General features: G+C 39.1%; 1 protein-coding gene across 4 annotated transcripts in view; it reads left to right on the top strand.

Annotated features, from left to right (window-relative positions):
- The window catches only part of LOC135093042 (vacuolar protein sorting-associated protein 54-like), a 351,426-nt gene that overhangs the window by 32,641 nt on the left and 292,322 nt on the right, over positions 1–26,463 (top strand). For 3 of the 4 annotated variants that reach the window (XR_010263179.1, XM_063991915.1, XM_063991929.1), the window contains exons 3-8: positions 1,085–1,242; positions 2,224–2,345; positions 2,750–2,963; positions 10,743–10,891; positions 19,078–19,220; positions 21,142–21,241. Coding sequence is in view for 3 of the 4 variants with exons in the window: in XM_063991915.1 (XP_063847985.1) it covers positions 1,085–1,242; positions 2,224–2,345; positions 2,750–2,963; positions 10,743–10,891; positions 19,078–19,220; positions 21,142–21,241 (886 nt within the window). In the remaining variant the exon portion in view is untranslated. The remainder of the gene's footprint in view (positions 1–1,084; positions 1,243–2,223; positions 2,346–2,749; positions 2,964–10,742; positions 10,892–19,077; positions 19,221–21,141; positions 21,242–26,463) is intronic. The other variant, XM_063991923.1, reaches the window with a different exon arrangement.

Raw genomic sequence — 26,463 nt, 5'->3', positions numbered from 1 at the left:
CTTAGAGATGTAGTATGAGTGCCTGTGCAAGTGATGTAAATTGTGGAGTGGTGGAATAGGTGAAAATAACACACTGAAATGGTATGGCTTTATTAAGAGGATGAAGAATGAAATATCTAGGAAGAAAAATGTGTGAAGTTGAAGGTCCCAATAGGAGAGGGAAGCCACATGGAAGATGAAATGAAGTATTAGTAGATCCCAAGCATATGAACAAGTATGAATGCAGTGTCTGAATAGAAAGGTGGAGGCTATTCTACAATGGGCATCCTTCTCAGGGAATATTCCTGGAGGAAGTGAGGAGTCAGAGAGATAGATGGATTTTATTTGTATTTTAATTATATAATAATACATAGTTGATGGATTTATCATATTCACTTTGTCTTTTCTTATACTGTATATATATATATATATATATATATATATATATATATATATATATATATATATATATATATATATATATATATATATATATATATATATATATATATATATATATATATATACACAAGGAGTCTTAGTTTAAGGCAGTCTCAACTCAAGTAATTTCATAGTTATGTGCACTCCCATTTGTTGATTATTTTTACTTAAAAAAAATATCAATGCTACACTTACACTGAGGTACCAGCATGCCCTTCAGTGAATTCATCTCTTCCTTTTTACACTACAACACACACATACTAAACCAAGCACCATTTTTTTTTTTTTTTCTAAATTAGATAAAGAAAGCAAATAAAAAATATGTATTACATTTTGATAAAAATTAAAATAATACAAAAAACTAGTTGATCAGTGCAATGGAGGAATATGTCATCATGCGGCAATAGACCAATGAAGGAAGTGTTAGTCAGTCTCATTTCTTACTTAGACACTGGTTTTTACATGCCGAAATTCAATTTACTCTATGGTGTAGGAACAGAAATACACTATAACTTGAGAACCCTGTCTTCCTTCACATTGTAGCTGTGTCTGATTTGAATTACACAAAATCATGTTAACATTGTGTATTCTCTTATATTAGAATGTTGTGCAAGATTGAAATTATGATAATTATGAAATCCAAAAATATTGCCTCGTCTTTTAGACACATCCGGGAGTGCCACTGTGCCAAGGAGGGTGGGAGCTTTGTGTGCCGCTATGGGTACAATGGTGTATGCTCCTCACTGCCTTTGGAGGGCGTGAGTGACCAGGACTATGAGGACCATGTGCTGAAGCACCATGCATTCAGCATGCATAGTAAAGGTATTAGTAATTCATGGTTTTCCATAAATTCTCACCATATTGTTAGTGATCCAATTAAGCATCATATCAGTTAAAACCTCTTCTGCATTTAAACATCTTTAATTTAATAATGAAGTTTTGATATGTTATTGTACAGTAGCTCCCAAATCTATATTTAAAGTGTGGTGTAAACTATGGCATAATGAACAATATGAAACCTGCTGCCTGATCATGTGTCATGTTGGAAAGGTTGGTATGCATGGCTTGACATGATGCTGATATGCAACCATCCCTAGTGTGCAGGGCTATCAACTGTTTCCACCATGTCATGTAATACTGTCCATTTTATCAGAGTGTGGGAATGTGTGAGCTACTGTACATACCTAATAACCACCAGATCTTGTCACAAGATTTTCTTCTTTCTCTCATCCCTATTCTGTCCAACAAGAGTTAACCATTATTCTCAGTCATTCATCCCTTTCTCTGGTAAATTCTGGAATTCCCTGCCTACATCTATATTTTCTCCTTCCTGTGACTTGAACTCTTTCAAGAGAGAGGTTTCAAGATGCTTATCCTTCAATTTTTTATGATTCTCCTGACATTTTTTGGGGGACTGGCGTGTAAGTGGGATTTTTTTTCTGGTTTTGTTTCCCTTGGCCAGTGACCCTCTTATATATATATATATATATATATATATATATATATATATATATATATATATATATATATATATATATATATATATATATATATATATATATATATATATATATATATATATATATATATATATATATATATATATATATATATATATATATATATATATATATATATATATATATATATATATATATATATATATATATATATATATATATATATATATATATATATATAAAACACCAAGTACTGTTAAAAAATACATGCGATAAAAATAGCAGCATTTCATAACTGAATATTAGTAGTAATTTAATGTAGCATACATTCTCCTCATATTAGCAGGGAGCCCTGGGGTTATTGCCAAGCCACAGCCAGGGGGACAGGCAGAGGAGAAATGGGGAGTGTTCTCCTCCACACAGAATGTGGCTGCTGTGCTCAATGACCCCAGGAAAGGAATGAAGGTATGTGGAATCAGGAGAGTGAGCTTCGTCATCCTTACTAAGTCCTTAGGCTCTTTGAAGGAAACAACTATCTTAATTTCTAAGGAATCTTGGGAAGAAGTTTTCCTGCCTCTAATTCTTCACCACCCATGTCTATAACATTATACACCTAATGTAATAAATTTATGACATCATTCCTCCTTTTACCACAGTCATCTAATGCCTCCATACCCTAGCTTTATAACCTTCATTAGCTCTCATTTCCTCAATCTCACAGCCTTTTACAAACTTGCAACATGCTCACAATAAAGCCATACAATCATCATCAGTCACATGAGACATAGGCTCCTAACTTCTACAATATTACAATCTCTATAAATACCCACTTATGATAAAACTTGGCTAACCCTTCCTCCCCTACACAGCGGGACTTCTTCACAAAGACATGGGGAGAGGGATTTGTAGAGGTACGGGACATTCCTCCCCATGTAACACTTCCGCAAGTTACCCCAAAACATGTAGAGCCTTATGTGAGGCGTCTTCGGCGACGTAAGCGGCTCCTGTCACGTCTTGCCTCCCACCAGGCTGGCAAGGCTCAGGAGGAGGCTGAAGAGTGGTCCCTGGAACCCAGCCCTAGGGGTGAGTGGATAAGAATAACCACTATATAAGTGTAAGAGTTAACCATTATTCTCAATCTTTCATGCCTTTTACAATAATCCCTCCAATATCTGGACATTCAATAACCGGACTCACTAATATCTGGACAATGTTGTGTTTGGATACGGAACCAGACACATGTCTGCATCAGTATCTGGGTGTACACACACTAGCTGTCAGTGCGACTTAAGCTTCCTGCTGCATATAGGTGGGTGTTATCGCAATAACGATATCGGGTTATCGGTTATATGATAATTATTTTTTCCGCATTATTGATTCATTTGTATCACCCATGTTTTTGCTTCCAAACTAGCGATAATCAATAATTGTAGTTTTTGGTTCCAGTTTAGCACAGGGGCAAGCTGTGCGTGCCTTGGAGGCAGAAATAGGTAGGTCTGAGATGGGAACCGAATGTATGCTGAATGTATGTGGATGTATGTGAATGTATGCGAATGTATGTGGGGGTCTTGATGTCCTCTCAAAATGTTCACTCAGCTTCAGTCTCTCACCAACTGTTGGATAAGAGGTCATGAGGTGTTGCTTCTGCACAGTCCTGGTTTTACATGTACTTTGATGACTTATTCCCTATGTTCCTGTACTTCTTTTACTCTAATTTTTTGTGCACATGTATATGAATGTATTTACTATTTGGTGCTACTCTTTAAGATTTGTTTACTAACATTTTGAACACTAATGAAGTTATGCCCCTATTCTAAACTGATCCTGTTTTTTATTGTAGTTAGTAGTGCAGTGCTTTGCTATTTTATAGTATTGAATTAGTGATGGTGTCACAAGAGACTGTGCCTGCATCAAGCCAAGGAGACTCAGCGGAGTTTTCTATAATAAAGATAAGGATTTGGATTTATAATTTTTTTTATTTAAATATCAATATTGTCATCACTGGTATTGGAATTTTGGATTTATCGATTTATCGGTTATCACCTTATTGGGCAATAAATTTATTGCCAATAAGGTTATCGTTATTGATTTATCTGTTATCGTGATAAATTTTTTTGTTATAATGTCCAGCTATGCCGCCATGTGCCTCTCTTTGGCTGGTGTCACACTATGCAGCCATGTGGCATCATCCAATAGCCTATAACTGTTTGTATGTGTGTGTGTGTGTGTGTGTGTGTGTGTGTGTGTGTGTGTGTGTGTGTGTGTGTGCGTGTGTGTGTGTGTATGTTTGTGTGTGTGTGTGTGTATTTATCTAGTTGTATTTACCTAGTTGTGTGTTACTGTAAAAGAGCTATGCTCATGCTGTCCTGTCTCCATATCTATAAGCATCCAGCTTAACTTTAAATTCATGAATATTTGTTGCTTTTACTACTGTTTCATCTAAATTGTTCCATATTTTTATGATTCTATTTGGGAAACCATATTTCTTGATATCTCTTCTACTTGCTGTTTTCCTCAATTTCACTATGTGCCCTCTTGTATCTCTTGAGTCCCACACATATAAGTCTTCTTTGTCAACTTGATCGTTACCCTTTAAAGCTTTGTATATAGCAATCAGGTCCCCTCTTTCTCATCTCTCTTGTAATGATGGAAGCTTCATTCTCCTTAATCTTTCTTCGTAGGTTAAATTTCTCAAACTTGGTACCGAATTGGTGGCAGCTTTTTGGATCCTTTCTATTTTCCTTATTTCCTTTTTATTATGGGGTGACCAAACAATTGTGACATATTCCAGTTTTGGTCAAATCACATATTCCATCAGCTTTTTCATCATCTCTTCATACATGTAAGCAAATGCCCCTTTCATCTTTTTTAGTAACTCATAGGTTTCCCCAACTATTTTGTTTACATGTTTTTCGGGTGATAAATTATCACTTATTGTAATTGCCAAATCTTTTTCTTCCTTGGTTTCCTTAATTTCCACTTCTCCTATGGTGTAGGAACTTGTCAGTCTTCTTTTGCTTTTTCCTAATTCCATCACCTTGTATTTTTTTGCATTGAATTCCATTTCCCATTTCTTACTCCATTTATATATCTTATTTAGATCTTTCTGTAATATTTCACAATCCATATTGTTTTCCACTCTTTTCAATAATTTCGCATCTTCTGCAAACAGACTTATATAACCGTCAACCTCATCCACCATATCGTTGACATACTCGTACACCAGAAACATTACGGGGGCTAAGACTGTCCCCTGTGGTACTCCACTTGTAACTCTACACCATTCTGATTTTTCTCCCTTTATTGTTCTCATTTCTCTGTCCCTCAAGAAGTCTGTAATCCAGTTCAGTGTGTTGCCTTGCAAACCCCCTATATTTTGAATTTTCCATAGTAGTCTCTGGTGTGGTACCTTATCAAATGCTTTTTTTTAGGTCTAAATAAACACAGTCTGCCCAACCCTCTCTCTCTTGAATTATATAAATTGCTCTACTATAAAAGCTCACTAAATTCATGACACAAGATCTTCCACTTCTGAAACCAAATTGTCTGTCAGTTAATGTATGTGTTTCTTCTAAATATTCCATCCATCTGTTTTTAACTATTCTTTCCGCTATTTTTCCACCATACTTGTTAGGGACATTGGTCTGTAATTCATTGGATCTTCTTTATTACCTCCTTTAAAAATGGGCACAATATTGGCTGTCTTCCAGTCTAGAGGGATTTTTCCTTCCTTAAAAGAACATACTATGGTATTGTGTATATTTTCTGCCAGTTGTTCACAACATTCCTTAAGTATCCAGTTGGATACTCCATCTGGTCCTTGAGCCTTACTTACATCCAATTCTTTCATAATCTTCTTAATTTCACTTATGTCCACCTGTATCTCTCTCATCACATTGTCTCTGTGCCATGCTTTTTCTCCTTTAAATTTGCTTTCTTTGGTGAATACTGACTGGAAGCACTTGTTCGTTAATTCCGCCTGTAACCATGTATCTTCATATGTAACATCATCTTTCATTAATTTATCTATTGTTTGCTTGTTTTTCATCTTCCCATTCACATATCTGAAGAATAACTTTGGCTCATCTTTGCATTTGTTAACTATATCTTTCTCATAATTCCTTTCTTTATCTCTCAGGATTCTAATATATTCATTTCTTGCCTTCTTGAATTCTTCCCATTCCTCACTTCTTCCTTTTTTTTTCCATCTATTCCATGCTGCTTCTTTTTCTTTTCTTGCTGTTATACATCTCATATTATACCAGTCTTTTTTCTTTTTCACTTCCTTTATTTTGATCTTCAGTACATATCTATTGACCCCTTCATTATAAATTTCCACGAATATATCCCAGTTTTCCTGCATATTACTTGCTGTGAACAGTTGTTTCCATTTAGCCTCTGCAAAATATTCCCTAAACCTGATAAAATCTGCTTTCCTGTAATTATATCTCCCATTCTTGTAAATTTCATTCCTATTTTCTATTTGACCTCTGCCTATACTGAATTCAGTTAACAGATGGTCACTTTTACCTAGTGGGCACTGATAATTTATTCCTTCAATAATGTCCATTTCCTTTGTTAATGGACTACAACAAAATCTATCCTTGATGCCTCTTCATTACCCCCAAATCTTGTATTTTCTCCAATCCATTGGGTCATAGTATTTGTCATTATTAAATTTAGAAGCATATATTTCCATGACTCTTCCCCTCCATCCATGGTCCACTCTTCCCGGCATACCTCCTTGAAATTAAAGTCACCCATAAGCGTTATATTATTACTCTCCGCCAATATTCTCTCCAAACTAGTATCTCTTAACAATAATTTATAATCCTCTTGTGTCCATGCATTCGTCTTTGGGTGTACATAAGCGCACTGCTTCACGCCACCCGTGGCCCACTGCACTGTGTTTACTCAGTGACTCAGTCCCGCGTGTGCACTGTTTATCGCCTGATGCCTTCATCATGCCTAAAGTTGTAGAAAAGAGGAAGCGTGTTGTGCTTACACTTAAGCAGCTGATCAGATCAGCTGCTGATTAAGATCAGCTCATCTTTGTTATGGTAAGATGCGTGAGTGTAGGGTGGTGATTGTGGACATAATTTCACTTCTATTCAAGTATCCGGCATGTCAGCGGTCCTGTTGATGCCGGATAAGAGAGATTTTACTGTAATTACTATTACCAATTCTTATATTTTCTGTTGTCTCATTTAGTTTAACTTCAGTAATACCCATGATGTCGGGCTGCTTTATCTTAATATAATTATTCAGTTCTTGCAATGTTGATATTAAACCATTTATATTTGCATATGCCACTGTCCACTTTATATTTTTCCATATGTCATTTACATTTTCTATTTTTTTTTTTTTGTCAGATACCACTTACTGAGTCTCTCATCTTTTACCTTCCAATAGAACTTTTTTTTCTCTTCCTCTGTTCTGTTCTTGTTTTTTGCCTTTGCTTCTTTTATTAGATCATTTACCTTGAGTCTCTCCTCCTTATCCAAACGTTCCTGTATTGCTCTATCTTGTCCTGTTTCCATGCATACAATATCACTTATATGGCTGTTGTTTGTGCCCTAAATTTTACTTTCATTGGTTGCTCTCCTCCTGTATACTTCCCCAGTCTATGTATTTCCTCAATTTCACTTATCTAGTCCTCACCTTCTCTCTGTATATTTCTTACAATGTCCTCTGCTACCTTCTTTTGTTCTTTTTTCCTCTTGTATCTTACTGGCTCTATTTCCTCTTTTAATCCATATATAACAATACATTTCTTTTTGTTCTCTGTGTTCCTTACCATCAATTCCTTCTGCTTGATCACTTTCACAATTTCCTTACTTAAATCTGTCTTTTCCTTCCTTTGTTCTTCTATGATTTCTGTAAAGTTAACTTTTTCTTCCTCTTTTTCCTTCCTCCAGACTTGATTTCACTTTTCATCCCTCTCACTTAATTTTCCTGTTTTTTTAACAATATCATTGTTTTCCTTCAATTTTGTTTTTAGATCGGCGCATAGTGTTTTCAATTCTTTGTTTTCCTTTTCCAGGTCATGTTTTTTTTATATTTTTTTCACTCTTTCAGTGAGGTCACTGATCATCCCTTCCATTAAAACCACTTTCCTTCCTTGCATTTTTCCATGTAGTTCATAGTCTTCCTCAAATCCTGGAAATGGTGACCCCGTTGGCAACATTCCGCTCCCACTTATGGCATCCGCCTTGCTGGAGCTTTTACTCATTTTATTACATCTGTTATTACTGAAATTTTTCTTATTTTTTATTTCTGGAGACAGGACAAATCTACTTGAGCACAGCTCTTACCTGGGAACACATTCTAGGCTCCTAGTGGTGGCCATGGTCAAGCAAAATCTTTCTCTGCTAGAGCTTGGATAGCTGCTTGTTTACTCGATGATAACTCAACTACGAGTGTGTGTGTGTGTGTTTGTGTGTGTGTGTTTTGTCCTCAGTTCTGGTGTGATGCAGTGATGCAGCAGTGCAGTACCATTACATGGCCTAGAACTGTTGTTTGTGTGTCTGTTGTCTTCACATCTGCCATGACACAGTGCAATGCTGCCATATAGTCTAGAACTGTTTGTGTGTGTGTTTGTGTGTGTGCGTGTGTTGTCCTCACATCTGGTGAGATACAGTTGTGAGCTGGAGCAGTGCTACCATATGACCTATAATTGTGTGTGTGTGTGTGTGTGCGTGTTGTTCTTACATCTAGCATGATACAATGATGTGGTGAGATGGTGCTGCTGCGTGACCTAAAACTATGTGAGCGTGTATGTTTCATCTTAACATCCAGTGTGATGTAGCAGTGTGGTGCTGCTGCAACATGATATGGCACTGTGCAGCAAGTGCAGCAATGCTGCAATAGTGCAGTCTCATTTGTTTGTTTGTTTTTTTGCAATGTGATGACAATGGTGGTGTAATGCCAGCCCTTCTTTCTTCTTTCACATGCAAGCTGGTGTGACTAGTGCTGTGACAAGAAAGTGGTTTATCCTCATAAATAATTTGTATATTTAGGTATGTAAACTCTGCATGGAAATACACTGTGCGAAGGAAATACACTGCTCATACAGCGCACATCTATATGGGCAGTACAACACATCACGCACAGTGAAAGTGTGCTCTGTGAACAACATAATTAATGGGAAAAAAAGTAAATTGGGCGGTTGGGCACCTATTACCCTCCAAAAAAATTTTCAAATAAATACAAGAAAATTTAAGGAATGATTGGACATCCTAGATAAATTAACAGTCACAATGAACTCTCTCTCTCTCTCTCTCTCTCTCTCTCTCTCTCTCTCTCTCTCTCTCTCTCTCTCTCTCTCTCTCTCTCTCTCTCTCTCTCTCTCTCTCTCTCTCTCTCTCTCTCTCTCTCTCTCTCTCTCTCTCTCTCTCACATGTAAGTTAACAGAGAGAGAGAGAGAGAGAGAGAGAGAGAGAGGGCATAGGAAAAGGAAAAAATGAAGCTACTTGTCAAGTAACACACAACACAATATCTTTCTATTTTTCTGTATATCAGAGAGAGAGAGAGAGAGAGAGAGAGAGAGAGAGAGAGAGAGAGAGAGAGAGAGAGAGAGAGCTCTGCATGGAAATACACTTGGCTCACACAGTGTGCATCTATATGGGCAGTACAATACATCATGCACAATGAAAATGCTTACTGTGAACAACATGATTAATGGGAAAAAGAATAAATTGAGCAGTTGGGCACCTATTACCCTCCCCCAACAATTTTGAGTAAATACAAGAAAATATAAGAAATCATGCTTGGCAGCAGCCAAGCATGAAGTTACTGCAGAGGGTGGGTCAAATATGCAAGTGGGCAGCTCACTCTGTGAATGTTGGTCACACTTAGTATAAAGTCTGTGCTTTTACCCAACTGCGAACTGCTAATACGCAAAGTATGGTGCATGGTTGCGTAGTGTGAATTTTTAGAAATAATATTTTGCCAATTGTGCAATGTGGGATTCACACAGTGAGAACACATGTACTGTGCAAGCTCAGTATACCTGTACATTACGTAGTACATATATTTATTTTTTTTAGTATCTGCAGATATTATGCTGTATATATATTTAGCAGTAATTTTTCATTGAGTGGTTTTTCTTACATTTGCTCCTGTTATTCCATGCATCAACACAACCACTACTCTTCCCTGTTCCTACTGACCCATCTTTAGTTACACATTTCTGCTGTTCTACCACATGTTGCCTCTCACCATAGGGGACATACTTCTATAGCCAAAAATGATTTTTATAATGTATAATTACATGAAATGAATAAATTTGTCATTATTTTCCCTACTATGAGATTTCACCCAACACACATTTATAGAAATTATTGAAATCACCTTGAAAAAATGGTGTTCAAGTATTGTGGTAGATGTAGGACAACAACAGAGGAAGAAAAGTAAAAGAAATCTATAAATTAGCATTTGTGACTGACGTGTAATAGAAGAAATACCCTAGAATTAGTTGCACATATATGTGATACTGTATAATACTATTTTTTACTGACATCCAGTAAATGATGAGAATTAGTTGAATATGCACAATATCAGGACAGTTAGAACATCTGGACATGCTATGCACAAATTAAGACAAATATTGGAGGGATAACTGTACAGGTAAAATCTGGAGTTCCATGCTTACTTGTTTTCCTCCTGCCTATTACTAAAACTCTTTCAAGAAGATTTCAAGGCACTTCGCTTCATGATTTTAATGGTTTTGTTGCCCTTGGCCAGTATCCCTCTTACATAAAAAAAATATGGTTCAAGTTTTATTTTAATTTTCCTTTATCTTTTTTTTTTTTTCTTATTTCTCATGTGAAGATCTTGTTTTATTTTCTTTTTCTTTGGCAGTGAGTGACCAGCTGCCTCAGGAGGGCATCCCTGCCATCTTCCTCTCAAGCTCTTTCAACTTGGAGGATCCAGAAACTTTCTACTCTGTCTTCCCTCACATTACCTCAGCTGGAGTCTCCACCAAGAATTCAAAACTCATCCAGGAAAAGGTATTGGAGAGAGAGAGAGAGAGAGAGAGAGAGAGAGAGAGAGAGAGAGAGAGAGAGAATGCCTGGTAGAGTACAGTGGAATCTCGGTTCTTGAACTTAATTAATTCCTCAGTGCCATTTGAAATCCAAAATGTTCGGAAACCAAATCTATTTCCTCCATAGGAATCAATGTAAAATGGATCAATCTGTTGCTGGACACCCAGACACCCTGTCTTAGCAGCTTATAACAGATGCTCCCACTGCCACAATGGCTAGTCCACAACATCTCCAGCTCAGAAATTATTTATCTGGAAAGGACATATTGAATCAACTTAGTGATATGGAATTCATCAGAAGATGTTGTTTAGACTGTGCAGGTATTCTGTTTGTCACTGACCTAGTGAAGGAAGCCTTACAGAGTGACAGAGAGAGCAACTCATTTATTGCCAAAATGAGGGTGATCATAACACTTAGGCATCTTGCTTCTGGGAAAAGCTACTGGGAAAATGCAGTTGTGCAGTAGTGATCTTGATTTTTGTAGGAGGGACACTGGCCAAGGGTGATGAAAAATCCAATAAAAAAAAAAAGACCATTGAGATACTGGTACCTGAATAGGGTCTGAAGCGGTAGTCAAAAATTTGAAGGATATGTGTCTTGAAACTTCCCTCTTGAAGGAATTCAAGTCATAGGAAGGTGGAAAAACAGAAGCAGGCAGGGAGTTTCAGAGTTTACCAGAGAAAAGGATGAATGCTTGAGAATACTGGTTAACTCTTGCATTAGAGAGGTGGACAGAATAGGGGTGAGAGAAAGAAGAAAGTTTTGTGCAGCAAGGCTGAAGGAAGAGGGGAGGCATGTAGTTAGCAAGATCAGAAGAGCAGTTAGCATGAAAATAGCAGTAGAAAATAGCTAGAGATGCAACATTGCAGCGATGAGAAAGGGGCTAAAGACAGTCAGTTAGAGGAGAGGAGTTGATGAGATGGCTTTATGGATGGGGATGATAGGTGGAAATAGGTAGGTATATTTCATATAGGGACTGCCAAGTGTAAGCCTTCTTGCAGCTTCCCTTATTTCTTATGTTCTTATGTTCTTAAAAGCTTTTGATTCCAACCTGTCTAAAAGAGTGGTATGAATGGAACCCTCCAGACTTGTGAAGCATACTCCATGCATGGATAGATAATGCCCTTGTACAGAGTTAGCAGCTGGAGAGGATGAGAAAGACTGGCAGAGACTTCTCCGAATGCCTAAGTTCATAAAAGCTGTTTTAGCTAGAGATGAGATGTGAAGTTTCCAGTTTAGATTATAAGAAAATGACAGATCAAGGATGTTCATTGTAGAAGAGGGGGACAGTTGAGTGTCATTCAAGAAGAGGGGGTAATTGTCTGGAAGGTTGTGTCGAGTTAATAGATGGAGGAATTGAGTTTTTGAGGCATTGAATGATACCAAGTTTGCTCTGCCCCAATCAGAAGTTTTAGAGAGATCAGAAGTCAGGTGTTCTGTGGCTTCCCTTTGTGAACTGTTTACTTTCTGAAGGACTGGACATCTATCAGAAGACGTGGAAAAGTGCAGGGTGGCATCATCAGCATAGGAGTGGATAGGACAGGAAATTTGGTTTAGAAGATCAGTGATGAATAATAGGATGAGAATGGGTGACAGGACAACCCTGAGGAACACCACTATTAATAAATTTAGGAGAACAACAGTCACCATCCACCACAGCAGTTCAATAGAATGGTTAGAAAGGAAACTTGAGATGAAGTTACAGAGAAAAGGATAGAAACCATAGGAGGATAGTCTGGAAATCAAAGCTTTGTGCCAGACTCTATCAAAAGCTTTTAATATATCTAAGGCAACAGCAAAAGTTTCACCAAAATTTCTAAAACAGGATGACCAAGACTCAGTAAGGAAATTCAGATCACCAGTAGAGCGGCCTTGATGGAACCCATAATGGCGATCAGATAGAACGTTGTGAAGTGATAGATGTTTAAGAATCTTCCTGCTGTGGATAGATTGAAAAACTTTAGATAGGCAGGAAATTAAAGTGCATGAGATTCTGGTGATGGAAGGCTCAGGTACCTTTTGTGGGCCACCTCTCTATCATGTATAGCATGAGAACAGGCTGTGTTAAACCAAGATTTGGAAGGTTAAGGTTGAGAAAAAGAATGAGGAATGTACGCCTCCATGACAGACACTATCACCTCTGTTATGTGCTTGGCACACACAGAGAGGTCTCTGACACAGAAGCAGTAGTCATTCCAAGGAAAATCAGCAAAATTCCTCCTCGGGTCCCCCCATCTAGCAGAGGCAAAACACCAGAGGCATCTCCGCTTAGGGGGATCCTGAGGAGGGATTGGAGTGATAGAACAAGATGCAGATATGAGATTGTGATCGGAGGAGCCCAATGGAGAAGAGAGGGTAACAGCATAAGCAGAAGGATTAGAGGTTAGGAAAAGTCAAGAATGTTGGGTGTATCTCCAAGACAGTCAGGAATATAAGTAGGGTGTTGCACCAATTGCTCTAGGTTGTGCAGGATAGCAAAGTTGAGGGCTAGTTCACCAGGATGGTCAGTGAAGGGAAAGGAAAGCCAAAGCTGGTGGTGAACATTGAAACCCCCAAGAATGGAGATTGCCACAAAAGGGAAGAGAGTCAGAATGTGTTCCACTTTAGAAGATAAGTAGTCAAAGAATTTCTTATAGTCAGAGGAATTAGGTGAGAGGTATACAGCACACATAAATTTAGTTTGAGAGTGACTCTATAGTTGAAGCCAGATGGTGGAAAACTTGGAAGATTCAAGAGTGTGGGCATGAGAGCAGGTTAAGTTGTTGAGCACATAAACACAACATCCTGCTTTGGATTGAAAATGAGAATAGAGAAAGTAGAAGGGAACAAAAAAAGGGGCTATTGTAAGTTGCCTCAGACACCTGAGTTTCAGTGAGAAAAAGAAGATGAGTTTAGTAGAGGAGAGGTGGTGTTCTACAGATTGAAAATTAGATCTAAGACTGCAAATGTTGTAGAAGTTAATGAAGAAAAAGTTGAGGGGGGGTGTCAAGACACTTATCAAGACTTATATTATGAGCATTTAAGGATTTTGTAGACTCATATGTCTAGGAGCTACTCACAGTGATAATGGCAGAGCAGCAACAACTCTTGGTACCACAGCACCAAAACTTTTTTGGTTAGATTTAGTTAGATTTTACTTGAAAAATATTAATTCAGAGTTGTTAAAAGTATTTAATGGCCATGACAAGGGATTGAAAGTGGGGCTGATATAGTTTCATTCGAATCGTACATCTGGCACACTGTTCATGCATGCCCAATGAACCTATACCAAGAGCAGTGCAGCACAAGGCTTCACCCAGCTAAACCTAACCAGACATTAATTAACGAAACTAACTTACATCAAAGTAGTTGAGTTAGATTAGGTGTGGCTAGGTTTGGTGTAGTCTACATTGGTTTGATTTAGTTAGTGAAATAGGTTAGAGTGAAAAAGAGTGGGGATTCATTGGGCTGAGCAATTGGGTGGAACCACATATCTAAACTTGTACCCTGAAATTATGGTGTTGCTATCAGAATAATGTTTAAGTAAGTATTATTAAGCAATTGCATAACTGCATGGCTTGCTCCATGTTGGCAAAGTTTACTGGTACTGCTTGTCATTACCCAGTAAACTTCTTTTTCTTCTTGTGACCTGTGTTGTTCTGCTGCCAAAGTAAATCCACACATATTCTTTTTTGAAATATAATATATTGATAGATTTTCATTTCTGTAATTATTACATCAACAAAATTTCCACTTTTCACTTTAAAGTGATAACAATAGACCACCTTATCCTTATTATCATGATAGGAGTGTTTTTAACCAAATGTCAGGAGGAGGCAGTAGACACCTGCCAAAACGATAATCACTCCCAGTGAGGTCTAAAGCACTGTTCAGGGGGTGCTGTGAACTTATCATTAAACCCAGCTGTGACCTCACTGAACATTTCCCTTTGTGTCTCACAACACAAGGGGGCAGTCACAGCCTGGACTCCCCTCGTGATTTCTGGCATCTAGCCAAAAATATCTCCAATAACTTTGCTTCTTCTTCTTTCCCGCCTCTATTTCAACCAGATGGCACCACTGCTATCACATCTATTTCTAAAGCTGAACTCTTCGCTCAAACCTTTGCTAAAAACTCTACCTTGGACGATTCTGGGCTTGTTCTTCCCTCTCCTCCACCCTCTGACTACTTCATGCCACGTATTAAAATTTTTCGCAATGATGTTTTCTATGCCCTCGCTGGCCTAAACCCTCGGAAGGCTTATGGACCTGATGGGGTCCCTACTATTGTTCTCCGAAACTGTGCCTCCATGCTTGCACCTTGCCTAGTCAAACTCTTTCAGCTCTGTCTGTCAACATCTACCTTTCCTTCTTGCTGGAAGTTTGCCTACATTCAACCCGTTCCTAAAAAGGGTGACCGTTCTAATCCCTCAAAACTACCGTCCTATTGCTTTAATTTCCTGTCTATCTAAAGTTTTTGAATCTATCCTCAACAGGAAGATTCTTAAACATCTATCTCTTCACAACCTTCTATCTGATCACAAGTATGGGTTCCGTCAAGGCTGCTCTACTGGTGATCTTCTGGCTTTCCTTACTGAGTCTTGGTCATCCTCTTTTAAGAGATTTTGGTGAAACTTTTGCTGTTGCCTTGGACATATCAAAAGCTTTTGATAGAGTCTGGCACAAAGCTTTGATTTCCAAACTACCCTCTTACAGTTTCTATCCTTCTCTCTGTAACTTCATCTCAAGTTTCCTTTCTGACCATTCTATTGCTGCTGTGGTAGATGGTCACTGTTCTTCTCCTAAATCTATTAACAGTGGTGTTCCTCAGGGTTCTGTCCTGTCACCCACTCTCTTCTTATTATTCATTAATGATCTTCTAAACCAAACTTCTTGTCATATCCACTCCTACACTGATGATACCACCCTGCACTTTTCTACGTCTTTTCATAGACGTCCAACCCTTCAGGAGGTAAACATATCATGCAGGGAAGCCACAGAATGCTTGACTTCTGATCTTTCTAAAATTTCTGATTGGGGCAGAGTAAACTTGGTATTGTTCAATGCCTCAAAAACTCAATTCCTCCATCTGTCAACTCGACACAACCTTCCAGACAACTATCCCCTCTTCTTCAATGACACTCAACTGTCCCCCTCTTCTACACTGAACATCCTTGGTCTGTCCTTTACTTATAATCTGAACTGGAAACTTCACATCTCATCTCTAGCTAAAACAGCTTCTATGAAGTTAGGCGTTCTGAGACGTTTCCGCCAGTTTTTCTCACCCCCCAGCTGCTAACTCTGTACAAGGGCCTTATCCGTCCATGTATGGAGTATGCTTCACATGTCTGGGGGTTCCACTCTTACTGCTCTTCTAGACAGGGTGGAATCAAAAGTTTTTCGTCTCATCAACTCCTCTCCTCTAACTGACTGTCTTCAGCCTCTCTCTCACTGCCGCAATGTTGCATATCTAGCTGTCTTCTACTGCTATTTTCATGCTAACTGCTCTTCTGATCTTGCTAACTGCATGCCTCCCTTCCTTCTGCGGCCTCGCTGCCCAAGACTTTCTTCTTTCTCTCACCCCTATTCTGTCCACCTCTCTAACGCAAGAGTTAACCAGTATTCTCAATCATTCATCCCTTTCTCTGATAAACTCTGGAATTCCCTGCCTGCTTCTGTATTTCCACCTTCCTATGACTTGAATTCCTTCAAGAGGGAGGTTTCAAGACACTTATTCATCAGTTTTTGACCACTGCCTTGACCCTTTTATGGGAATGGCATTTCAGTGGGCATATTTTTTTATTGGATTTTTGTTGCCCTTGGCCAGTGTCCTTCCTACATAAAAAAAAAAATATTAGTAGTTGAAGATACACCATGTAGCACCTTATAAGTACAGAGGATGTTTGAGTTAAGAGCAAGATTTGTTCTGGAAGGCTGCTTGTAACTCATCATCATTATTTTTTGGTACAAAAAAAAGTATCATGCATTCTACAAGAAATGTAATGCTTACTTGATGCTTGATACCATGAGAAAGAGAGAGAGAGAGAGAGAGAGAGAGAGAGAGAGAGCACCTTGCCTTATGGGTGATGTGATATTACTGAGTAATGACAGGCTTGAGGCTTCTGCCAAATGCAAGACTCAATTATGCCAGTGTATGACCTGGGTTAAAATGAGACACCCCCCTCTCCTATTCTCTCTCTCTCTCTCTCTCTCTCTCTCTCTCTCTCTCTCTCTCTCTCTCTCTCTCTCTCTCTCTCTCTCTCTCTCTCTCTCTCTCTCTCCCCCCTATTCTCTCTCTCTCTCTCTCTCTCTCTCTCTCTCTCTCTCTCTCTCTCTCTCTCTCTCTCTCTCTCTCTCTCTCTCTCTCTCTCTCTCCTATTCTCTCTCTCTCTCTCTCTCTCTCTCTCTCTCTCTCTCTCTCTCTCTCTCTCTCTCTCTCTCTCTCTCTCTCTCTCTCTCTCTCTCTCTCTCTCTCTCTCTCTCTCTCTCTCTCTCTCTCTCTCTCTCTCTCTCTCTCTCTCTCTCTCTCTCTCTCTCTCTCTCTCTCTCTCTCTCTCTATTCTCTCTCCTATTCTCTCTCCTATTCTCTCTCTCTCTCTCTCTCTCTCTCTCTCTCTCTCTCTCTCTCTCTCTCTCTCTCTCTCTCTCTCTCTCTCTCTCTCTCTCTCTCTCTCTCCTATTCTCTCTCTCTCTCTCTCTCTCTCTCTCTCTCTCTCTCTCTCTCTCTCTCTCTCTCTCTCTCTCTCTCTCTCTCTCTCTCTCTCTCTCTCTCTCTCTCTCTCTCTCTCTCTCTCTCTCTCTCTCTCTCTCTCTCTCTCTCTCTCTCTCTCTCTCTCTCTCTCTCTCTCTCTCTCTCTCTCTCTCTCTCTCTCTCTCTCCTATTCTCTCTCTCTCTCTCTCTCTCTCTCTCTCTCTCTCTCTCTCTCTCTCTCTCTCTCTCTCTCTCTCTCTCTCTCTCTCTCTCTCTCTCTCTCTCTCTCTCTCTCTCTCTCTCTCTCTCTCTCTCTCTCTCTCTCTCTCTCTCTCTCTCTCTCTCTCTCTCTCTCTCTCTCTCTCTCTCTCTCTCTCTCTCTCTCTCTCTCTCTCTCTCTCTCTCTCTCTCTCTCTCTCTCTCTCTCTCTCTCTCTCTCTCTCTCTCTCTCTCTCTCTCTCTCTCTCTCTCTCTCTCTCTCTCTCTCTCTCTCTCTCTCTCTCTCTCTCTCTCTCTCTCTCTCTCTCTCTCTCTCTCTCTCTCTCTCTCTCTCTCTCTCTCTCTCTCTCTCTCTCTCTCTCTCTCTCTCTCTCTCTCTCTCTCTCTCTCTCTCTCTCTCTCTCTCTCTCTCTCTCTCTCTCTCTCTCTCTCTCTCTCTCTCTCTCTCTCTCTCTCTCTCTCTCTCTCTCTCTCTCTCTCTCTCTCTCTCTCTCTCTCTCTCTCTCTCTCTCTCTCTCTCTCTCTCTCTCTCTCTCTCTCTCTCTCTCTCTCTCTCTCTCTCTCTCTCTCTCTCTCTCTCTCTCTCTCTCTCTCTCTCTCTCTCTCTCTCTCTCTCTCTCTCTCTCTCTCTCTCTCTCTCTCTCTCTCTCTCTCTCTCTCTCTCTCTCTCTCTCTCTCTCTCTCTCTCTCTCTCTCTCTCTCTCTCTCTCTCTCTCTCTCTCTCTCTCTCTCTCTCTCTCTCTCTCTCTCTCTCTCTCTCTCTCTCTCTCTCTCTCTCTCTCTCTCTCTCTCTCTCTCTCTCTCTCTCTCTCTCTCTCCTTCCCTCCCTCTTTCCCTCCCTCCCTCCTTCCCTCCCTCCCTCTCTCCAGATTCACATGAGGACACAGCAAAAACTAAGAAAAGGAAAATGTTTAAGTAACATAAAGAAATATAGTTTCCCACAGAAAAATATAGAAGTTTGGAACAAGCTAATTGAGGAGGTAATATTGGCATCAAGTGTGCACAACCTTAAGGAAAAGCTGGACAAGTGTAGATATGGAGACAGGATCACACAGGCACAGCTCAGGCCTTGTAAATTACAACTAGGTAATTACAACTAGGTAAATACACTCATAATACACACACACACACACACACACACACACACACACACACACACACACACACACACACACATTTACACAGTTTTATGGAGTTGTTTATGGAGTTAAAGAAAGAATATCAGCTTATCACATGACCTTAATTTTGTCCATCATCTACAGCTCTTCCACCACCTGGAGGCTGTGGAGTTAGACATGAGCCGCCAGATTGCTCGCAAGTCATCGGCCTTCTTTGACACCATGACCTACCTCAATGCCCAGATGGAACAGCTCAAGCTCAACCATGCAGCTGTATCTACCCTTAGGTGATTATGATACTCTACTTATGTACCTTACCTTACTCATAGCATTCTCTTCTAAATTTTACCTTATCTTGCCTTACTGTATTTACTTGAATGATTTGCGTGCACCCACATGTACACAACTAGGCATCCCTATTACCCTAATTTCTCATCCTTGCTCTTTCATTCCCATCAAACCTACTTTGCAGTGTCCTCATATTCTAGTAATTGAATTTTGCAGAGAATACAGTGATTAGGTATCCTAAATAATCATGTCCTTATGATGTATAATATAACAAGGCTTTGGCAGGATATGAATTTAAGATTGTATGTCCAGAACTGTTTCTATCCTAGCTGCTGTTTCTCAATTATGGTATGAAGCGTTGCTCATAGAAAGAGAATCATGTGCCACCCTTGGCCAGATTCAGTTTATTGCATATAACACTATTTCCATCCTTCTATCCAATTGTAGTGGATGTGACTCCCTTGCACTGTTAGAAGTAAGGTAGAAGGCCCCTACAAAAATGTGTGCTCCCATGTTCCTATTGACACCGTGTCTGCGGCCCGTGAGCATGGGCACAAGAGAAGGGAGTCAGATCCCCGATGGCTGGGTAGGGAGGGGGGTGACAGGGGAGGTGACATTGAGCCATGATGACCCAGTAGCCAATTAGTGGACAGACGTGCGAAGCCTATCCAGCAGCCAGTTATTTGCCAGCAAAGTGAATGACTCAGGCAACAGAGGCCCTTTACATGTGTTTTTGTGATAGATTGCGCTCTGTGATGCTACTGATTTTTCGTTTGTAGCAACAGATTTATGTCATTGTACAGCATAACACTTTTGAAAAATAGTGCAACAAGGTCTGGGTATCATTCTTGTGAGGCCAGTCTCGTACCTGATCCATCAGGAGGAGTATGTGAAGATGTTGGTGTAAACTTTGTGTGTGACTTTTTCCTTGCACTGTGATTTTTGTGAATCTCCTACTTGTTTTAGTGATGATGATGATGATGATGATGATGATGATGATGAAGGTCCAGATTATATAGATGTAGGAAGTGATAGTGATTCTAATGTTGATAATAGTCTGGTACAAGGTGGTGATAGTGGTTGTGGTGGTGGTGGTAGTGGCATTGGTGGAGGTGGTGTCATGTGTGTCTCATGAAAAAAAAAGAGCACAAACAAGTAAGGCAGTTTGAAAGCTGGTGCACTAGGAATACTCAAATATTAAACCATAATTTTGTCAGAAAATGATTACAATGTAGGCATTGAAAAAAAACACCATCACCAAATTGTACTCGTTATAAGCTTCATTAAAAAAAAAAATAAAAAGAATTAACAAGATAGCTTGAAAAATAACTGAGTTACACATGTTTGAAGGTTGCCAAACTTTGATGCCATTTTCTGACTTTTTTCTTGTGGTACGTCTCTCCCTTTCTATGCGCAGCACTTCATAGACATATCAGTGCTAGGATTTGAATTCATGCTTGGAAAATTTGATTGCACTTAGATCTTAAAACTATGAAGTGCTGGGCTGTCAGATATATCTACTCTACTGTAACACACTGTGGTCACAGTATAAGGAGTTCTATGGACTGACTTGAAGTTTGTTATAATGACATCCTTAAGAGACTTGTAGGACTACCCAGATGGACCAGTTAATCTCTTGTCATCACTAGGTATGGGATTAAGGATTTAGATATATGATACCTGGAGTTCAGCATGGATTATGGTGGAGTAAATAACAAATTCTATCACTACCTCTGTCAGTTTATTGCTGTTAGTAGGCTCAGCAGTTCTCATAAACATTGTATATCTAAGCTCTCTCCAATAGCTCTGTGTTGGCATGTCAAAACTTTTTGTTACCACAATGAGAGGGAGTGTACCATGTTACCAGCTGCACTTTGAATAGGCAGGGTACTAGTAACATTATTTTCTGCACATCTTCAGAAGTGGAATTTCTACACTCCACCAAGAAGCTGTCCTGGAGCCTGTGAAGCTTCTGGCACTACCAAGGAGGAGAGAGAACATTTCCACTACCTGCAAAAAGGTATTGATGAGGAGAGGAAACTAGTTTTTTTCTAAGATTTTGGAGGGCATATAATGGAAAATTTTAGTTTTGAACTCCTACACTACTTGTTTGGTATCTATATTAACATCTACTCTTAATGTTCGTAATGATAACCAGCTAACTTGTGTGGGTACCTTGTCTAAAACCTTCTCTAGGTTAGTGTACATGAAATAATTACTTTTTTTCCTTCCTTTGGAATTTTTCTTAAAAGTTCTTCAGCTATAAAAATTTCATCAGTTATCTTCTTACCTGGGACAGAATCAAGCACTTTTGCTCTAACCACTCTACATTAACTACTGTCAATATTTTTTTTGACTTGCCCTTTTAATTTTATTATTACCATGGTGGTCTGAAAACTAGTTACTCAGGAATCCTGATTACAATGTATGTACTTTACAAAAAAAAAGTAATCAAGGTGGACTTAGGTGTTAGCTTAAGTAACCGAATAGTGAATATACAGGCCTGAATATATCTTGATGGTTATTCAGTGATTTACAGTCACTTGGTACTGGGACAGATGGTACTCAGATCATATAGGCCTCAAGCCAGTTGATCCTCAAGACAGATTGGCCTGAGTCCAAATAGGCCTCAGGACATTTGGTACTCAGGACACTTGATATCCAAAACCATTTGGTTCCTAAAAGTGTCTCTAGACTCAAATGTCTGGACAACAGGCTTCATGAAGGCAGCATGTAGATTCACACACACCAGTATAGTGTTCACCAACTCATCCACTACTTAGTCAACTATCCACTCAACCCCTCAGCCATATCCACCCACTCACATCCACCCACCCACATCCTTCTAGCCACTGACTCAAACATCCACCCACCCACTCAACCACGTCCATCCATTCACTTACCACACACTACCTACTGGCCCACCCACCTATCCATTCACCCATTTCCTACCAACTACTCACCCACCCACACTCACCCATCCATCATTCTACCTACACCCACCAAACTATCCACCTACCAACCCATTTGCAACCACAACCATGTAATCCATCCACCTATCCATCTGTTATCCAGTAATCTTTTACCAATTGATCTACTCATTCATATCCATCCCCCCCAACCACTTGCCCATCCATCCATTCATCTACTCACCTACACCAAACCCACCATCCACACTGCATCCACACACACTCCAGTCACCCAGCCACTCAGCAATCCACTGATTTGCCCATCTATCCACCAATCCAAATATTCATCCACACACCAATTCACCCAACCACCCCATCCAACTACCCACTCACCCATCCACCCTACCTATTTTTACTCACCCATCCACATATTCATCCACTTACCCATCCACACAACAAATCACCTAGCCATCCATTTGTACATATAGCCACCCACACATCGACCTACCATCTTCCTAGGTGGGAGTGTCTCATCAGCCATGCTAAGACAGGGTTGACCCAGCAGCTGTGTGGATTTATGATTGACATGCATAGATTGTGATTAAAACGAGCCTTTTTTTTCCTACCCATATGTTTCATAGCTGAGTCTCACTAAATATATGGGATTGCTTTGTGAATATGGGAGTGGATGAATTTTTGGGTATATTAGGAAATTAAATAAAAATATAATCGTGTGTGTGTGTGTGTGTGTGTGTGTCTGTGTATTTACCTAGTTATATTTACGTAGTTGTGTTGTACAGGGCATGAGCCAAAGCTCATTTTGTTCTGTCTCCATAACCATATTTATCCAGTTTCTCTTTATACATGTGTGCACTGTTTACCACAATCACCTCTTCCTTCAAATCACTCCAGATTTCAGTAGTTCGATACAGGAAGCTGTATTTCTTGATGTTGCTCAAACATCCACTCCTCTTTATTTTCTTTCTTTTTCTTTTGTCTCTCTCCCTCCTCCATCTTTGATACCAAGTCATTTCTGTCTATTCTTTCCATATTGTTTACTAATTTGTACATTGTTATCAGGTCTCCTCTTTCTCTTCTCTGTTGTAGTGTTGGTAATCCCATCTCTTCAAGTCTTTCTTCATAGCCTAAGTCTTTCAATTCTGGTAACATCTTTTTTGCTATTCTCTGTATTCTTTCCAGTTTCCATATATCCTTTTTTTCTATGTGGAGCCCAAACTACTGCTGCGTATTTCAATTTAGGCTGCATCATGCTTTTTTATAATTTTGATTTCTTTATTTAAATACTTAAATGCCACCCTGATGTTTGTGAACAAGCTGTATGTAGAGTCAACTATTCAGTATATGTGCCTTTCAAGTGATATGTGCCCTGCATCATTACTCCCAAATCTTTTTCTTCATTACTTTTCATTATTATTTCTCTTCCCATTTTGTAATTCCATGAAGGTCTCTCTACTTTTTCCTATTTCCAACATGTGGCATTTTCTGGCATTGTATTCTAGTTTTCATCTTTGGCTCCATGCATGTATCTTGTCAATATCCTTTTGTAACTCCTTGCAGTCATTTTCATCCTTTATTATTTTCATTATTTTTGCATCATCAGGGAGAAGGTTTATATAACTCTTTAGATCCACTGTCATATCATGTACATATATTTGAAACATAATAGGTGCCAACACAAATTGTCTGTGTGTGTGTGTGTGTGTGTGTGTGTGTAATTACCTAGTTGTGATTTACAGGGCCTGAGCTATGCTCGTGTGCTCTTGCCTCCATATCTACACTTGTCCAGCTTTTCCTTAAAGTTGTGCACACTTGTTGCCGATACTACCTCCTCACTTGATAGTTACAAACTTCTATATTTCTCTGTGGGAAACTATATTTCTTTCTGCTACTTAAGCATCTTCCTTTTCTTAGTTTTTTGATGTGCCCTTGTGTGAAACTGATATTTCCTTTTTCTCTTAGCAGTAGTTTCTCATTATCAATTTCTTCTACTCCATTCCACAATTAATATATCATTGTTAAATCTCCCCTTTCTCTTCTTTGTTCCAATGTTGGCAGATTCATTTCCTTTAACCTGTCTTCATATGTTAATTCTTCTAGTTCTGGAACCATCTTTGTTGCCATCCTTTGTATCATTTCTTGTTTTTCTTACATGTTTCTTCTTGTGGGGAGACTACATTGATTCAGCATATTTCAGCTTTGGTCTAATCATAGTGATAATTATCTTTCTCATCATATCTTTATCCATGTAGTGGAATGCTGTTCCACTATTTCTTACCATTCAATATGTATCTCTGAAATATCTTTTCTAAATGCTTCTCTGACTGTTGACTATCCTGGATTGTCACTCCCAGATCTTTCTCTTGTTCTTTTATTATTTATTAATTTCCCATTTTATATGTCCATTTTGGTCTCTACACTTTTTTTCCTTTTTCCATTACATGACATCTTTTCACATTAAATTTCATCTCCCAATTTTTACTCCAGTTCCAGATTTTATTCAAATCCTCTTGTAGAATTTCTCAGTTTTTGTTGTTTCTTATATGTCTTTGTAATTTTACATTGTCTGCAAACAAACTCATGTAACTCTGTATTCCTTCAGGCATATCATTTATGTAGACCAGGAAAATTATTGGTGCTAGCACTGATCCTTTTCGTACTCCACTATCTACTTTTCTTTATTTTGATTTTAAATATTTTAGTACCATTCTCATTTCTCTTCCCTTAAGTAGCTTTCCATCCAGTTCCAGTGTGTGTGTGTGTGTGTGTGTGTGTGTGTGTGTGTGTGTGTGCTTGCATACTTTGAGTTCAGGACCATCTTATAATGTGTTATTTCACATGTTTACGTTTATCACAGGAAAATTCAGATGTTCTAGAGGAGTGTAATACATCATACTATACAGAAGTGTACTTAGTCTATAGTTATAGCAAATGAGTATCAACTACTTGTTCTTTTAACCTCTTTGGTACGCAAGTCAAAAATGCACACCACACATCACATCTGGGATTTCTGTGCACGCGGCGAACTTTAAAACTCCACCACTGACATCTGCAAAACTAACCGTAATCATAACATACTATGTATAAGAATATCCAGAATGATTCCATTGTGCCTTACACACCAATATTCAGTTTAAAATAAATTGCAATATATATTTTACTCACTACTCTTCATCAGAGGGTGGTGACAATGGAAGGGTTGTAGTCTTTCCCCCTCTAATTGATAAAGTATGTAAGTATGTGTGAGAAATTACTGTACCAGCTGAGAGAGAGAGAGAGAGAGAGAGAATGATGGCCACCTCGCATGTGTGTAGAGGTTGTCATCCACTAAATTATTACTATAATATTTTGGCTATAAGTGAAATAATAACAAATAGAAATACGTATCAGTACCAATAATAATAGAACAAAAGCAAAACATGACTGCTGCCAAAACATTTTGCTTTGTCACACTCTTTCCCACCACCCATCCCACCACTTTTCTTCTGAACACTTGTTGAGGAGGAAGGGAGAGAAAAGAGCAAGGATACTAGATAATGGAGGATGAAGGGGAGATAACAGAGATATGGGGATGGACCTGGTTGAGAAAGAGGTATATAAATAATGTTCATCATAGCAAAATAGTTTTGTACAATGAAACATATTTCATTATCTCCATAGATGATTGTTTCACATGAAACACACACACACACACACACACACACACACACACACACACACACACACACACACACACACACACACACACACACACACACACACACACACACACACACACACACACACACACTCTCTCTCTCTCTCTCTCTCTCTCTCTCTCTCTCTCTCTCTCTCTCTCTCTCTCTCTCTCTCTCTCTCTCTCTCTCTCTCTCTCTCTCTCTCTCTCTCTCTATCTCTCTCTTTCTCTCTCTCTCTCTCTCTCTCTCTCTCTCTCTCTCTCTCTCTCTCTCTCTCTCTCTCTCTCTCTCTCTCTCTCTCTCTCTCTCTCTCTCTCTCTCTCTCTCTCTCTCATTTCAAGATAACAGAGGAAAGGAAAAAAAAAGGCAGAAACAGATGAGAGGAGCGGGGAAGGGGAGGGGCGGGACAACTTGATACATGACCAAAAGGTGCAAGTATGTACTGGCAAATCGATGGGCTAGAGGTTTCTACACTTGCAAGTATCATATTTTATCTCACTTTATTTGTGTTTATTTCATGGTAGAAACCAAGAATATTTGACCACCAGTGATAGAAACTGTCCTGCTAAGATCCATTATGAGTACGGTGAAATTCTCTCATATTCTGATATTAGAATAATATTGGGAGGAACATGAAA

This window comes from Scylla paramamosain, chromosome 3 (genome assembly GCF_035594125.1).
Source record: "Scylla paramamosain isolate STU-SP2022 chromosome 3, ASM3559412v1, whole genome shotgun sequence".
Taxonomy (NCBI): Eukaryota; Metazoa; Arthropoda; class Malacostraca; order Decapoda; family Portunidae; genus Scylla; species Scylla paramamosain.
Note: the sequence above shows the minus strand (reverse complement) of the source record. Positions and strands in the feature narration are given on the sequence as shown.